Source organism: Callithrix jacchus, chromosome 1 (assembly GCF_049354715.1).
Source record: "Callithrix jacchus isolate 240 chromosome 1, calJac240_pri, whole genome shotgun sequence".
Classification (NCBI taxonomy): Eukaryota; Metazoa; Chordata; class Mammalia; order Primates; family Cebidae; genus Callithrix; species Callithrix jacchus.
Genome location: NC_133502.1, coordinates 94,473,382 through 94,491,463, shown reverse-complemented (window position 1 = coordinate 94,491,463; position 18,082 = coordinate 94,473,382). Strand labels below are relative to the sequence as shown.

Genomic DNA, 18,082 nt, shown 5'->3' with positions numbered 1-18,082 from the left:
AAATTCCTCATCAGAAATATGTTTATAATAATAATAATTTACTGTACAGAGCTGCTGTAAGGATTAAATGAGAAAAACCTAAACACCAAATACCATGACTAGTTTACAGTAAAAGATTAATAGCTAGTATATATCTGCGTAAATCACACACACACACACACACACACACACACTTTGATGCTTGTCTTTGCTTGATGTTATTTTTCTACAGTTGAGTCAATGAAACCTCAGTAACTTGTGTGTTCTTATTAATATTGTATATCAAGAGCACAAGCTGAGCTTACAACTTTCTCTGACCAGTTCCTAGTACACCCTGCACAGTTATGAGCTCTAAAACTTCTTAAAGTGATTTATCTCCCAAAATATAAATATTCCCCTCCAGAATAACACCATGGTTTCAAGTGACCTGTATCCCATGTACTTCCTCAGAGGTCTGTGAATAGCAGATACACACAAGTCTATATAAATTTTGCATGTGTTGAAAGGTACAGGGTAAAATGATCTTTGCACTCATCCCAAAATCCCGTGAACACAGGTTCAAGAAGTAACTTTCATTATGGTAAAATAGCCCCCTTTTACAATACATAATGGCTGGAACAATTCAGTCTTTATCATTTATTATTTTTATTTGGACAACATATATACATATGTACAAGATACCTACTGTCAGAATCCTCTTTTATAATTTCATTTGATTTACAAAAACAGGACAGCAAAATAACTTAGGTCACTAATACTGTACAAAAATAAAACTGATTAAACAGTTGTAAAGATCAGTATCTTACAGTGTTACAGATCATCTGTTGTGAAAGAACATCTCAGTCTATCCAGAGTGATGAGTACTGTGCTAAATCTATCTGCAAACTGACAAACTAATCAGTTTCTGTAATTATAACTACCAAATAGAATTCTTAAAAGAAGCATATGTGGAGCTAAACCTTAAAGCCAGGGCATCATTCCACAATGGTGAAGGGCTTTCTTCTTCCCTAACCAAGGAGAGGAGATATCTTAACTCTAAAACTATTAAATTTTCCAGAATATGACAACTACTTACAGTATTAGATAAAACAACTTTTCTTTCTCTTTAAACACCTGCAATAGTCTTTCAAAAATTCAGTTTGGTTAAAAAAGTAAACAAAAATTACTATTCTGCATTTGGATTTTCATAAGTTAAATCCATGGTCTTTTTAATATAAAAAGTAACTTTTTCATAGTTTTAGTGTTCAATGAACTCTAGTAGTCCTATTTGAACCATATCTTGATATAGTAAATCTAATTAGAATGCTGGTTCCTGTTTTGTGACATTTTAAAACAGGATTTAATCACAAAGAATAAAAAGTCTTGCGTTTTTACGTTACATTACTATAACATATAAGAGAATATCAAATGTGTGTTTGTCAACAACTTGAAAAGGCAAGTAACAACTTTTTTGGGAAGTAAATTGTGCATTTTTTTAAAACAAATTGCTGCATTTATATCCATCTAAGTGCTTGACAAAAGCCACATATAGATTTACTCCTGAAACTGTAAAGATTGTCTTTCACTGACTTTGCTTTGTTTTCTTTCGTTTCTTTCTGTGAGGGAAAGATGACTTTTTACAAGTTAGCAAGTTGCTAGGCAACCCCAAACTCCTCACTCACTAAAAGGCAGCGTGCAGAGTATCATAAGCAGAACCATTCCATGAGCTTAGTAAGAAATAGGCAGCCTAACCTATTTCGTATGGAAGAACAGATGTCCTTAAAACTTATTTTGGACACAGAAATTAAAATTTGGTTTAAAATAAGTGTTTCAAAAATCTGAAACAGAGGTAGAAAGTGTTCTTTATTTTTCCTGACATGTTTTCTCGTGAGAAAACACTTTCCTTTTTATCCCATGGACTGCTCCCAGTCCCTAATGTTAAAAGCAGTTCTCTTTATAGAACTACTAATACAACTACATTGGTTAAACAAAAAAACACCGTGCTAGTGATGGCTGTTGTATTGGAAGTTGGAGTCAGCCGTGACCTGTGCCCATTTCAGGAGCCCACTCTGATTCTGAATCAGAAGCGAGCATGTGTCAGGTGAAATCGGTAGGCACCCTATGTTTACACAACACATTTTAGAGCACAAGTATAAACCAGAGTGTGCCATAGCTCCCTGTTTTAAATATCAGATAAAATCATCAGAAAGTGTTACTTCCTAAGAAAAAAATGTAAACATTTCCCCCATGATCACTGCTGACTCCCCTCATTTGAGGTCTTTTCTTAACTATGAAAACTCAGTTCACTTTTCTGGCCTCGTATAGGCCACAATTAAGTTTTCAGGTAAATGGCATATTACAGATGATGTAGTGGTTTCGGCCATTATAGACACCTAGATACGAGATAGATTAGTGGTGAGGCTATCAATGTAAAAGATACAGTGAAGTGATTTCATTCGTAGTATTCCATTTTGCCTACGTTCTCCAAAAGGGATGATTTTGCAGAGCCTCCTCTGAAATCATCGTGGTATTTTCCCTTGGCATTCACTACTTACGGGGTTGATTTTTCTTTTTCTATTTCAGCTCCCTTTCCTTCTACATAACTCTTGCACCTGATAGTGGGAGTTTTGTAGGAACACAGGAAGGAGACCAACCTTTTTCCCCAAAAAACAGCTGTTTCCAGATCTAGATACTGTTAGCGCACACATTCAAATAAAACCCAACAGAGTCAAAGCCCTCTCCCCTATAGTGCCTCCCCTGTGGCACTATAATACAATAAGATGATGTTAACTAAAAGCATAGGAAAACTTGGAAAAGTTAATAGAGTTAAAATCTGTTGGTTCTTTTTCTTTTGTGAAACACTACCCTCCTTCTCCTTCAGCGTCTGTTGTGTATATCCTGCCCTCACATCTCTGCCATGATTTCTTAGGGAAATGTGTATACTGTAAAAATAAGCAGATTATAACGTGGTGCCAAACAGAATGTCTGCGTCTATCCTCAAAGCATGTATTTAACTTATTCATCCTCTGCATCAGAAAATAAAAGTGCAGCTTATGTTCAAAAAGTACAACTCATACAAAGCAAGGTTTAAAGTTCTGTACTTAGTGTAACCTTTCAAAGGTTTGTCTTGATTAGTATAAATTCAGACTCTGCTTACCCATTGACTATAAGTAACTGTTTTTTGTTTTCAAGTCTTTAGATGACAGATCATGCTGGAGTAGATGTGCTCTTGCTTGCATAAAGACAGCTGTGCTATGGCGGTTTTTTTTTTAAATCTCAAAAGTTAACATGATTCAAGAGAGTGGTTTTGCTAAACAAACTGAAGCACACTCGTCATTACATTAAAAGTTAAGAAAACAATTCTGAGAGACAGCAAGCATAAGGGCCCAGAATCACTGTGTGAGGCCACAGGTCAACTCACCCAGTCAGACATATGTACACCAGTGTTGAATCTTTAAAATTCTACCCCAGTCTTGGCCTTACCCCCCTCCCACCACCCACCCCTACCCTCCCCCAAAAAAAATAAAGGAGAAAAAAAAAAAAAAAAAACCCAAAAGCATTTGCCTTCCCTCCAACAGTCAGAGACGGGTTTAGAGAGTTGCCTCTTCAAGGGGACCAAGTGTTGTTGACATTGATCTTAGGCTACAATGTGCTTTTTAAAAACAATGCAGGGAGAGGAAAATCAGAATATTGATCAAAGAGCAGTGACTTCCTGTGCCGTCAGTGTGCCTCTTCTGGGGCTCAGTTTTCATGTGTCTGTTTCCTGGGAGTAGTTTTGTCCTTTCGGGGTCCATCCCTCCCTGGCTTCCGCGGGCGGCACCTCACAAAGCGTTGGCCAGCGCCTTTTTCGATCGCTTGATCATGCTGGGGTGGAACTCGGTGTGCCGCCGGGCGTGCTTTGTGAGGTGGTCACTCCTCATGAAGCGCTTCTCACACAGCGGACAGCGGAACTGCTTTTCCCCAGTGTGGGTCCGGTAGTGGCGGGTCAGCTCGTCTGAGCGGGAGAACTTTTTAAGGCAGTCTGGCCACGTGCAGGGAAAGGGCCGTTCACCTAAGAAAAAGGAATCAGACAGGATACAGTTTAAAGAACCTGAAAACAATTCCGAAGGCCGGTCACGGTCAATTGACCCTACGACTCAAAGGATAAAACCCTTGAGGATGATTGTTATGTGTCCCCTTCCCCACAATCCCTATGTTGAAGCCTTAACCCCCAGCGGCCCAGAAGATGACTGCATTTGGAGTTAAGGCCTTTCAAGAGGCAACTGAGGTTAAACAAGGTCATGAGGGCAGGCCTTAATCCACGACTGTTGTCTTCATAAGAGAAGACAAGAACACAGTCATGTGAAGATCAGGGAAGACCGTGGGGAAGACAGCGACAGAGCGACCATCTACAAGCCAAGGAGAGAGGCCTCCAATGAAACCAATCTGTACCCCACCCCCACCTGGGACTCCCAGTCTCCAGAACTGTGAGGACATAAGAGGTCTGTTGTTCCAGACACCGAGTCTGCGGTCGTGTCATGGCAGCGCCATCTAATACAATGAGAGTTGCTAACATCTCAAAGCAAATGAGCTTGCCATTTGGTACCCAATAGGGCCCTTGGAAATTACGTTTTTCTGGTTTTATTCCACACAATTGCTGGTTTCATAAATTCTTTCAAGAGTCAAAAGGCTGAGCTCCTTTGCTAAATATTTTGGTGTCACAGGATGGAAGAGAACTGGCATTGGGTCTAACCAACTTCCCACCTGGAGTGAGCATTTCTCCCTGAGCTCCTGAGTGTAGGGGCCACTCAGCATCTGTTGGCCAAAAGACTAGTGACAGAGTCCCAAACCTGACAAGACAGCCTGGTTGTTCCTGAGCATCTCTGTCACAAACATTCTTCTGTTGATATAAAATCTGGTTGGGCACAGTGGCTCACACCTGTAATCACAGTACTTTGGGAGTCCCAGGCAGGTGAATCATGAGGTCAGGAGATTGAGACCATCGTGGCTAACACAGTGAAACCCCATCTATACTAAAAAAATACAAAAAATTAGCCAGGTGTGGAGGCAGGTGCCTGTAGTCCCAGCTACTTGGGAGGCTGAGGCAGGAGAATCGCTTGAACCTGGGAGGTGGAGATTGCAGTGAGCTGAGATCGCACCACTACACTCCAGCCTGGACAGCAGAGTGAGACTCCATCTCAACAGAAAAAAAAAAAAAAAAAAAAAAAAATCTGCCATCCTGCAAAGGCCATACCTTAAGTCACATTGTCTTAAAGAAGTGAGTTTGTTCCCTCTGCCACATAATAACCCTTTAAATATCTGCAGACAGATATGTTTTTCTCTAATCTCTTCTCCAGACCAAACCATTCCAGTTTCTTCCATATTCCTCGTAAAAGATGAACTAACATTGTTCTAAGCATAGAGCTAAGGATTTCCTGTGCCTTCTCACTAAATTCTCACAAGCACCCCACAAGGTTGCCCCATTTCACAGATGAGAAAACCGAGGCTTGGAGGGTTAGACTCTGTGCTCAGGGTCACACAACTGGAAAGCAGAGTCATGAATTGGCCCTTTCTGCTTGACCCCAAGGCCTGTGCTTTTGGCCACTTGGCTGTCCTGACTCCTGGCGGTCCTAGGGACTTGACAGTTTCTATATCCCTCCCTTTCTGATTGCTTTCCTTGGATTCACGCTAATGTCTGTCCCACTGATAATGCAGCTAAGCGCTGCCTGCCAGATGTGATCAGGCGAGCATCCAGAACCTCCTGCTGCTCCCACCCCACAAGGCAAAAGCAGGGGAGGGCCCATGTCTGCATTTGGGGAGGACACACACAGGCAGACAAACAGATGAGCTATTGATGGTAAGAACCTCACTTGCTCCCCTTATAAGTGACTGCCATCGCCTGGTTCCCAAGAGCCTGCCTCCCTCCTCTTCACACCTTTCCAAGCACAGCCGACAACAGCTGCTGCATAGACAGAGGACACACAGACTCCTGGTTTCCACAGAACTCTCCAGACGCTCCTTGGCTAGGTGTGAGGAGTGAATATTTTCTCACTCCTGTCCCGGCCTTCCTGGAATCCATGGAGAAATTGCAGAGGCTGGGAGCTGTCCAGCACGGTGCATTTTGAGTCTTCCAAAATTATTCATTCTATTTTCCCCAGCTTCTGTTAACCTGTGCTGATGAGATGCAGAAGTATGATAAAACAAAACCAAACAAAGCCAACTCTGTCACCTTTGTGATAATCTATACATGATGAAGGCTCTCTGCTGTTCTCTAAGCAGAGCAATAGTCGTAACAATGCCCTATACAATGTATTTTTCGAGGAAACCCAATGTGGGTAAAACGAATCTGTAGCAGCTGATTCTCTATGTGCAGATCTACGTGCAAATCCTTATGGAGCTCTGAGCTGAAGAGCTACAGCAGCAAAAGGCAATAGCAAACCAATGAATGCTGGGCCCTACTCAAGGTGGATGAGCGCTAGGGTTACTAATGCATTTTGATTCTCAGTGGTGGGGCTGTAAAAGGGAAAAAAAAGACCTTCCCCTGAAAAACTCAACAAAGACACGGAGTTGAAAACTACACTTCTGCAACTTCTACTAAAGAAACAGCATTTTAACCCACTTCAGCAGACCTTGAGGCAAAAATAATGTCATGTATGTTTGTCCTACTCATGGTGCCAAGCATTTGGTAAATGCTCGGACTTTATACACACACACATATACACACAGTCTATTCTTCCTCCTGGTCACTCACATTGAAATCTGCTCAGATATTACTAGTTACTGGAGGAGGCTTCTGGGCTATTCCAGAATTAGAATGCTGTGAAGTCCTCTAACCCTAACGAAGCAGCTATGGGGGAAATGTTTTTCTAAACATGTTCTATTAAAAATATAAAAAGGGAGGCTGGGCACGGTGGCTCACCCCTGTAATCCCAGCACTTTGGGAGGCTGAGGTGGGTGAATCACAAGGTCAGGAGATTGAGACCATCCTGGCCAACATGGTGAAACCCCATCTCTACTAAAATACAAAAATCTAGCTGGGTGTAGTGGTGTGTGCCTGTAGTCCCAGCTACTCAGGAGGCTGAGGCAGGAGAATCACTTGAACCTGGGAGGTAGAGGTTGCAGTGAGCTGAGATCGCACCACTGCACTCCAGCCTGGCAATAGAGCAAGACTCTGTCTCAAAAAAATAAATAAATAAATGAATTAAAAAAAAAAAAATATATATATATATATATATATATATAAAGGGGTCAGAACTCATAGAATGATAAATTGCAAAAAGCCAAACCAAAACAAGACAAAATGCCCTCTCTGCTCGGTCCTTCCTGCGGCCCTTTCTCCACTCCTTTCTGATGTGGTGGTGAGGAAAACAATGAAAGGAAGAGCTTAGTGTTTTCTCAATGCTTGTTAGGACAAAAACTCATCCAAAGTGGTTTTCTTGGAGGAGTGCTAATGTGGCTTAGCCTCTTCACTGGCATGTGTACTCGTTTCTTTCAAGTGAGTCATGACAGGAGGGGATTCATTTAGTGAAGAGGATGGATCTGTGTCTACCGTGGGGAAGATGGACCAGAAGACCATTCAGCTGTGGGCTAGGAATGAAAAAGGAAGAAGATACTCTTGCCGTGTTATGAAGATGGCTTTATAGAATTAATCGTGAAAAATTGGCATGAAGCCATCGGAACAGGAGTACTAAATTTCTATGCTTGTGACTTACATATATTTCAAGTGTAATCAGGGTCTGTTCCTACTGAATTCGCTTTCCATCTAGCTGACAGTGATCCTCTCAACTGCCCCTTGGAGCTGTCATTTTGTGATGGTTCTCATTGCTTCTAATCCAGGTGCTGTCATTGACCTGGCATCCTTATCCCTGAAGTGTTTCACAGAGAGCAGAGAGGGACACCCACAGGGTCCGGAGAAAATCAGGAGCAGATAGCGGCCTTCGACAGACTCATGTAACTTGTATAATTCAAGTTCATTTAAAACAGATCTGCTTGGAAGTGAGTTGCTAGTATAAAAGGCCCAGGATCATTTTGGTATATGTGGCATCTGTTGGAAAACAAAAGAACTTTTTGGTCAGTCATCTAAATCAGGGGCTAGCAATCCACAGCCCACTGGCCAAATCTGGCCTGCCATGAGCTAAGAATAGAGTATACTATTCTTATATTTGGTTTTTACCAAGTGGTTGAAAAAAGTTAAAAGAATGTTCATGACAGGAGAAAGTTACATGAAATTAAAATTACCATGTCTACATCTATTTTTCTTTGTTTTTTTGTTTTTTTTGAGATGGAGTCTCGCTCTGTTACCAGACTGGAGTGCAGTGGCGTGACTTAGTCTCCTGGGTTCAAGTGATTCCCCTGTCTCAGCCTCCCGAGTAGCTGGGACTACAGGTGCACACCACCATGCCTGGCTAATTTTTTGTATTTTAGTAGAGATAGGGTTTTGCGATGTTAGCCAAGACAGTCTCAATCTTCTGACCTTGTGATCCACCCGCCTCAGTCTCCAAAAGTGCTGGAATTAGATGTGTGAGACACCGCGCCCGGCCCACAGATAGTTTTATTGGAAACAGCCCTGCTCATTGGTTTAGGTACTATCTACAGCAGCATTTTCAAAACAGTAGTGTTGAACTGTTGCCCACAGAGACTGAATAGCCTGCAAAGCTGAAAATATTTACCATTGGGCCCTTTTGCAAAAAGTTGGCTGATTTCTGATCTCAATCAGAAGACTTGAAGCCAGGCTTGGTGTTGCACACCTGCTCGAACCTGAGGGATGGAGGTTACAGTGAACCAAGATCATGCCATTGCACTACAGTTGGGCGACAGAGTAAGACCCTGTCTCAAATAAATAACAGAGGACTTGAACACCAGAATTTGTAAATTCAAACGTCTTCAGGAGCCAGACACAGGCTGGGGCAGGGTGGGAGCAGGTGCATTCAATCATGGATCATAACGGACTCCGTGGTGAACTGAAGGGTGCTCTTTCCCTACTTAGAGGCATTCAAGTTCAACATTATAAATTATGGTGCCATCCAGCGGTGTGTACGCAGGTTGGATTCTGCTTAGGGACCTACAATTTGCAGCCCTTTGAAAAATCTTTCACCTTTTTAACACAGTGGAGAGTTTGGATCTAACATGCCATGATGTTTAATCTAATATCCCGGCAATATTAGTTAGTGGCAGTCATATAATAAGGTATTATTTAGAAAATGATAAATGTTTTGCATCCAAGAAAGCAGGGAATGGGGAAGTCACATGTAGACAAGAACAGAATTAAGGCTGAATGGGGCCAGAGATGATTTGCAGAGGAGGAGAGGACTGGCCTAGAGAGACAGTGACTTGACCTTCATCTGGCAGCCTAGGGGAAACCAAGTCAGGCCCTCTCTTTGAGGCTCAGTGCTAAGGTAATAAAGGACAATGGTCAACCTTCATGCAGAACAAATCACACACCAACGCAGCTATCAATTAGAGAATCTTTAAACCTGTCTTCAGTATTAATGAGAGAGTTACCATCCTCCTAGGGAAAGGAAAAAAAAACCAACAGACTTGTACCACTGCTTTATTTCTGGCCTTCACAGGAAAACACACCCAGAGGCAGTGACACAATAAACCCTGCTTTACTGGAGCAGAGCTGTTAACAGCACAAGTTTCTCTGCGTCCTCATTATTCATATACCACTTCCCGCCCCTTTCAGTAACAAGCTAAGCACCTCTCGCTGACTCAGTTCAGAGTATAAAATAAATGTGATCAAAAAAGCCACTGAACACATCGCAAAATGTGTAAAAGGCTTTCTTTGCAGAGACAGATCAGGTGTCCAGAATTCTCCTGGCCTACGGAGGGTGCACGAGCAGCAGACTGGGGCCCTCTGGCCATGTGCTTGCCTGTTTAGCACAAAAGGACGCTACTGCTTTTGAGAGGGAGCCTCTTCGACTGCTGATTAGTTGATGATGCCAAACGAAGCCTATTCTTTGTGGGCAGTCCTGAAATGTACGGAGGTGAGTTCTCCATAGAGAAGACAGAGGCCGGGCACCTGGAAAGTGCTGGGCTTGCTCACTGGAGCAACCGCCCCCGGCTCCCAGAGCTGTCCAGGCTGCCACTGAAGTCCTACCATCTGAATGTTGTCTCTTTCCTACTTGGTTTTTCTTCTCTTCCCTTCCAGACCCAAGTCCAGGGATGGGCCTAAAATGGCCTAACTTTAATCAAGGCAGGAAGTTCAAAAATACAAAAACAAAAGCTTCCATTGCTTCTAGCAAAAGTAAACCAATCTGGTAAAAAACAGATCTAAGGGATTTAGGCCTCCCTTTCAGAATAGAACTCTAAAATTGCCAATTAAGAATCACAGTTGCTTGCAGATGTGCAAAATCAAGACTTCTGGAAGAAAAATAATGGTCAGTTGCTCATGGTAGATCACTTGAGCACTGAAGTTCTAGACCAGCCGGAGCAATATGGCGAAGCCCCATCTCTACCAAAAATACAAGAAATTGGCCAGGGGTGGTGGTGCATGCCTGTGGTCCCAGCTAATTGGGAGGCTGAGGCAGGAAGATTGCTTGAGCTCAAATGTTGTGGCTGCAGTGAGCTATGATTATGCCATTTCACTCCAGCCTGGGTAAGAGTGAGACCCTGTCTCAAAAAAAAAAAGAGAGAGAGGTTTCTGATTGCAAAAACAGCATTAGGACTCCAGAGATAAAAGAATAATTTGTGCTGGCTGTGGTAGCTCATACCTATAATCCCAGCACTTTGGAAGGCTGAGGTGGGAGGATTTCTTGAGCCCAGGGAAATCAAGACCAACCTGGGCAACACAGACCCCAACTCTACAAAGAAATGTAATTTTAAAAAGGACAATTTGATATCAGAAAATCATATTGATATTATTCTCCCATTTAACAGCTCACACACACACAGTATTATATATATATGCACACTTGTATTGTATACAAAATAGTATATGATAAAATTGAACATCCATCCCTAATAAAAGCTTTCGGGAAAACAGAGTAATTCCTTAGCAGGATAAAAGATCAGCTCTGAAACCTTACCTCAGCAAGGTCAACAGTAGAATAAAGGTAGTATTAACTACTAAAGTCTATCCCAAAGCATGAATGGACACCCACTCCCATTGATATAATTTAACATTTTCCAGGAAATACTAGTGAGTGCAATTAGATAAAATAAGAAGTAAATGGTGAGAAGGAGGGGGTTTATAAAATAAGAATTATTTGCCGTTGACACAACTTTCTATTTGAAAAAATTCAAGATAACTGAAAAATCTAATCTAAATTAAAAGTGCATTCACAGGTCTAACTATACAAAAGAGCACTGGTTTTCTTCTATGCTAGCCATAACCAGTCAGAATAAGCCTAACAATACAAGTTCAGGACCTTCATGAAGAAATCCATGAAGGCTTGATGTAAAAGAAAATGAATAAATGAAATGCTTGCCAGGCTCTTGGATGGTAAGGCTGAATGGTGTGAATATGGCAATTCTGTGCAAATTCATCTATGAAATTAACACACACCATAAGAATTTCTTTTTCCAGAACTTGACATAATTATTTCTGAAGTTCATTTGGAGGAATAAACATGCCCAACTTGTCAAGAAAATGCTGTAGAAGAACAAATAGTAAGTGAGCACTTGCAATACTGGTTATTAAAATGTATTATTAAAGCTGTAATAATTAAGATAGTGAGACAGCAGATAGGAAAAGACAAATCAATGGAACAGAGTGGGGTCTGAAAATAAACCTAAGAATCTATAGGGATTCTGTATATGGTAAATGGGGTATTTCAAATCAGTGAAACAAAAAATGTTTAATTCAGTAAGTGGCTTAGACATCAAGTAAAAGAAAAAAAATTTAATCTTTAATTCCTACCTCATACTTTTCACTCAAACGATTTCCAAATGGGCTATAAATGTAAATTTAAAAAATAAAACCATAATGATAAAATATAGGTGAATATTTTTAGAATCCTGGAATGAAGAGAGACTTTCTAAACATGAAACTGAAAGCAAAATCCTACTTGAAGGATAGTTCTGAATATATAAAAATGTTGAACTTCTGCATATTAAAAATATTATATAGGTAGAAATATTTAAGAATCAAAACAATACGTGAATAAAAAAATTACAGCATATGACAAAAGGTTAAAATCTGTAACATGAAAAGGAGTTGTGAATCAAAAAGAATAGCCCAACTTAATAAAAGTGGGCAAGGATACAAATAAACAATTTATAAAATAAGAAATACTGGCTGGGCAAGGTGGCTCATGCCTGTAATCTCAGCACTTTGGGAGGTCTAGGCAGGCAGATCGCTTGAGCCCAGGAGTTTGAGACCAGCCTGGGCAAAATGGGAAAACCTCATCTCTACTAAAAATGCAAATATTATCCAGGCTCTGTGGTGCACACCTACAGTCCCAGCTACTCAGGAGGCTGAGGTGGGAGGATCACTTGAGTCAGTGAGGCAGACATTGTAGTGAGCTGAGATCATGTTACTGCACTCCAGTCTGGGTGACAGAGCCGGACCCTGCCTCAAAAAAAAAAAAAAAAAAAAAAAACCCACCAAAAATACCTAATGACCAAGAAGTAAACATGAAAATGTATTCGATTGCACAAGTAATCAAAACATGCCAGTTAAGAAACCAGAAAGATATCTGTGAGGCCAGTGAAAAACGTTAAAAAGTCTGTTCATACCTACCATTGGTGGAGGCATAAGGAAACAGGCCTTCTACCACACTGGTGAGATTTATAATTAGTCCAAGGGCCATCTGGCAATATTCTCTTACAGATTATTTCTGGTAATTAATCTGATCATAATTAGATATGGACATGAAAAGGGATTGCTTATGAGAGCTAAAAGTTGGTAACAACTTAAATGCTGAACAATAAAGAACTGGTTTAATACATACAGTACGTCCTTACAAGGGACTAATATGTACCTGTGAAGAAGGTACCAGACTGTTACATAATGAAATGGAAAGATGTTAGCGATATACTGCCAAATAGTCAAATAAGTGTGTGAATATATATCTAGAGAAAAAATCCTGGAAGAATATATATGAAATATGGGCTGGGTGAGATGGTTCCCACCTGTAATCCTAACACTTTGGGAGGTTAAGGTCAGGAGTTCAAGACCACCCTGGGCAAAGCAGTAAGACCCCCCCCCCATCTCTACTACAATTTAAAATAAAAACATTTTAAAAAGTAAAAAGAATATATACACAATTTGAACAATTACTATCTACCAGTGAGGAGATAAAGAATAACTTCTTAATTAGAAAGTGACTGTAAATTTAAAAATTAAAAAACAATTAGAAAAAATAACTTCTTCCTTTTGTAACTTTTCCCTATGTTTTCTGATTTTTTTAAGTGAGTATAAATTTCACTTATGAGAAAAAGTCAGAAAAAGTTATTTTAGTACTTTTTAAAGGTCTCACTGAAAACAGTGATTAACATCTGAGTTCAAACCATTTCACAAATGGCTTGATCAAGAATATATTCCAGGCCAGACATAGTGGTTTATTCCTGTAATTCCAGCACTTTGGAAGGCTGAGAAGGGAGGGCTGCTTGAGGCCCAGAGTTCAAGACCAGCATGGGCAACATAGTGAGACCTCATCTCTTAAAAATGTTTAAAAGAATATAATCCATCGGCATGGAAGTGGAGGACAGGGGGTGATTTACTTGCTATTGAGAAATCACTGGGACACTCCAGTAATTGATCCACGACCAAAGAGAGTAGAAGAGTCTTTTTGTCTTCTCAAACTAATTGTCAGAAAGTCAGAAACTTCCTGGCCTGGTGCGATGGCTCACACTAGTAATCCAGCACTTTGGGAGGCCAGGTGGGTGGATCACTTGAGGTCAGGAGGTCAAGACCATCCTGGCCAACATGGCAAAACCTAGTCTTTACTAAAAATTCAAAAATTAAGAAAAAAAAAATACAAAAATTAGCCTGGCATAGTAGCACATGCCTATAATCCCAGTTACTTGACAGGCTGAGGCAGGAGAATTGCTTGAACCCGGTTGCAGTGAACTGAGATTGCGCGCCATTGCACTCCAGCCTGGGCAACAGGGTAAGACTGACTCAAAAAAGGAGAAAGACAGAAACTTCCTGAACATACTTCATCTGTTTTCTCACTCCTTTTCTATTTCTACCTTTCCTACTTTTTCCATATGTGAAAGGGACATGGCCCCCTTATAAGAATGGACAGGAACCTTCCTTCAGAGGTGGGAATACACAAATGGTGGGGCATGCATCCATACAGACCTGCCTTGCCTAGGCCTCAAGTACCCCATTGTCCATCACCATCTGGCTTCTTCCCCATCAAAATGCAATGTTGACATGCAGTTACAAAACATGAACAGTTGCTTTTTTCCCCATTCTCCATTACCCTCACATGCAGAACCAATACAACTAAAGAATAAGTATGCAGGCCATTCCTGGGTACAGAGAAGTCCACATTTTCCTGCATACATCATTTTAATAAACATTGAACGTGAAAATCATTCATTCAATAAACATTGAACTAAAAAATCATTCATTCAAAAGTCTCCTGTTTATCAGAAACATTGCTTTGCATGAATAAAAATATTTGATAGGCTTTGAAAGAATAAGCCTGCCTGAATGCCATCCCATCATATTATTACCATTTGCTTCTGACCTCTCACTGAATCCTTCTTGTGATTTGGCTTCTGTTTATATTTTATTTGTTGATACAACAGAGACAGCGTAGAGCGTAAGTGTGAGATTTTACTTCCGAATCTCTGTTTATCTGTAGAAAGGAACTTGCCCAATGCTTTAGGTTCTGAAATATGGGAAGTGGGTGTGTGTCTGTGACATCTGTATGCAGCACTTCCTCATTTAAGCATGCTGGAGTCTAAGAAGCAAGCCTATCCAAACATCACGTGCATGTTCCCAACCTCGGCTATCTGTGAGATAGCACACAAGGTCCCAGCAGACCTCAAACAAAAGACAGCAATTTTTTTTTTTTTTTGAGACAGAATCTTGCTCTGTCACCCAGACTGGAGTGCAATAGCAGGATCTCAGCTCACTGCAACCTCCGCCTCCTGGGTTCAAGCAATTCCTGTGCCTTAGTCCCCTGAGTAGCTGGGAGGTGCCCACCACCATGCCCAGCTAATTTTTGTATTTTTAGTAGAGACGGGGTTTCACCATGTTGGCCAGGCTGGTCTAGAACTCCTGACCTCAGGTGATCCATCTGCCTTGGCCTCCCAAAGTACGGAGATTATAGGCGTGAGCCCACCATGGCTGGCCAAAAACAGATTCTTGACTTTTTAGATTCTTGACTCAGCAAAAGCTATACAGTTATTTTTCTCTGAGGCAAGGTCTCACTCTGTCACCCAGTGACATGATCTCAGCTCACTGTAGCCTCAACGTCCTAGGCTCAATTGATCCTCCCACCTCAGCCTCCCAAGTAGCTGGACTACAGGTGTGTGCCACCACACCCAGCTAATTTTGTTTATTTTTTGTATGGACAGGGGTCTTACTATGTAGTCCAGGCTGGTCTCAAACTCCTGGCTCAAGTGATCCTCCTGCCTTGGCCTCCCAAAGTGCTGAGATTACAGGCATGAGTCACTGCACCTGGCCAAGAGCTGTCTTGAAGTCTCAGTTATATGGCCCTACCTGAAAACTGAAAATAGTGCAGAGGCAAAATGTGGACCCTAAACATACATTTTTAACACAATGAAGACCTGCCTCTTGGTGTAGTGTGATAAAAGACCATATAAGTCAGTTGCAGAATTTAGAGGTGGATGAGATTGTAGTGATCCTCCAAAGGCCCGGAGAGATGATGCAACCTCCCCCCAACCACACAGCCCTTCAAAGACCAGGCCCTGGCCCAGACTAGGTAATTCCTGCCATCCCAGACTATGCTGCCTCTGTCCAGCTATTTGTGGGAAAGCTAGATAATAAATAAATATCTACCGGGCTGGGTGTGGTGGCTCACGCCTATAATCCCAGCACTTTGGGAGGCCGAGGTGGATGGATCACGAGGTCAAGAGATTGAGACCATTCTGGTCAACATGGTGAAACCCCATCTCTACTAAAAAAAAAAATACAAAAATTAGCTGGACATGGTGGCGCATGCCTGTAGTCCCAGCTACTTGGGAGGCTGAGGCAGGAGAATTGCTTGAACCCAGGAGGCGGAGGTTGCGGTGAGCCAAGATCGCGCTATTGCACTCCAGCCTGGGTAACAAGAGCAAAACTCTATCTCAAAAAATAAATAAATAAATATCTACCTAGGCACTAAATACTGAACAAGATATAAATACCTAGTGGCAAAGCTATCCTAAGAAGAGATTCCTTGAATCTTTGTATTTTTGGCGATTTTCATCACCATGGAATTCAAACCTGTCATGTTTAGATGAAGCCAACTCAAAGGGCAGATGACTTGCGCAAGGACACCCCCTGCATGATAGTGTGTGACCAGATTAAAACCAGTTTTCAAATTACTCCTTCAGTTTTAAGCACAAAATGAGATTAGAGGTGAAAGAAGAGCCCAGAAGCAAAGTAAAAGCACAGAGACTGACCTTTCACAGCACCTTTTTTCTAATTCTCTGCCTTCCAGGCCCCTCTTTCATATGCATTGCCTTGGGAGGTCAGACACAGTTTAGGATAAATAAGTTGCCACTGAGCTTTAATTTTCAAAGTAGCTCTTAGAAAAACCCAAGTCCTTGAGCTTAAAAAACTCTAGATTTGCCAGAGCTTCCCACCAAGACATGAGGGGCAGGAAAAGCGAAAGAGCTGGTAGGACTGTATTAGAGACACAGAGGTCTCCAGATCCTCATTGTCCTTGTAGAGACAGCCTTCAAGTCATGCCTACAGGAAGTGCCTTAAACAAATAAGGCCCTCTCGGAAGCCCTGCAAACACCATGACACCTGAGGAGTTGGGGAGCTGCAGGTGAGGCGGGTCCCAGTGCATGCACTCTTATAAGTGCAGGGTAGGAAAAAGAACTGTGTTCCTGAGCCCAAAACGGTGCTGTTGGAGAAATCCACAAAGGGACTAGGTCATGATGCAAAGATCTAACACCTACAGCCATTGATATCAGCCTGTGAGGATGGGGACACAGGCAGGTGCATGACAGTCATCCCAGTGGACATCACCATAAGGTCAAAGGATAGCATGTAACATGGATGGCTCTCCCATGAGGCTGAAACAAGAGATGAGCCCCATGCCCACCAAACAACAGATCACTTCCAGGGAAACCAAAGGCAAGGGACCCCAAATAACAGAGAGAACCCTGATTTTGCAAACATTTAGCCAAAAGAGAATACAATTTAATACGAAAATAACTGAGACCCTGAACTGCCAAGAAAAAGACTGTCCCCAAGCAGCAGAAATGGAGAGACCTCCAATGCCTGATTAGTCAACACCTACTCTACCTGCTAGGCTGTGGCATTCATAAGGACTCATGGTGAAAAGTAACACCATCCACCAAGTGTTTCCATCCAGCTTTTTCCCTCTGGGCTCAACCTCTGCACATGGTTCATAGCACAATATGGCTGCAATGACCATAAATCCTACTCATATATGCCACATAGGCCACCAGCATCTTTCCAAATATTTAACCTTTCTACTCCTGGAATGGAGTGAGCCACTAAGTCACATGGCATGGTGCTTGTCACCAAAGACCACAAAGAGCAGCAGGTCAGAGCTGTCTAACAACCTTCACAAAGCAGCCCCCAGTCAGCCCTCCCCCTGAGATCTCAGAGAAGGAATATAGTCCCCTCTTTGGGCGTGCATTCCTACAGAATGGTTTGAAATTTAGGAGCAAGCAGGTCTTTGAGAAGAAACGTCTCAGGTTAGGCTGTGTATGGCGACTCATGCCTGTGATCCCAACAGTTTTGGAGACTAGGGCAGGAGGATAACTTGAGGCCAGGAGTTCGAGACCAGCCTGAGCAATGTAGAGAGATCCCATCTCTACAAGAAAAAAAAATATTTTTTTAAATTAGCTGGGTATAGTGGTGAGTGCCTGTGGTCCCAGGTATTTAGGAGACCTAGGTGAGAGACTGCTTGAGCCAAGAAGCTTGAGGATGCAATGAGCTATGATTGTGCCACTGTACTCCAGCCCGGGCAACAGAGCAAGGCCCTGTCTCAAGAAAGCCAGCCTGGCCAACATGGTGAGACCCTGTTTCTACTGAAAATAC

The 18,082-nt window shown here is 41.9% G+C and overlaps 1 protein-coding gene across 1 annotated transcript in view; it reads right to left on the bottom strand.

Moving 5' to 3' along the window:
- Positions 1-607: 607 nt before the first annotated feature.
- The window catches only part of KLF9 (KLF transcription factor 9), a 30,329-nt gene continuing 12,854 nt past the window's right edge, over positions 608-18,082 (bottom strand). Inside the window, exon 2 of the mRNA XM_002742869.6 lies at positions 608-4,009. Coding sequence (XP_002742915.1) covers positions 3,780-4,009 — 230 coding nt within the window. The 3' untranslated portion in view covers positions 608-3,779. The remainder of the gene's footprint in view (positions 4,010-18,082) is intronic.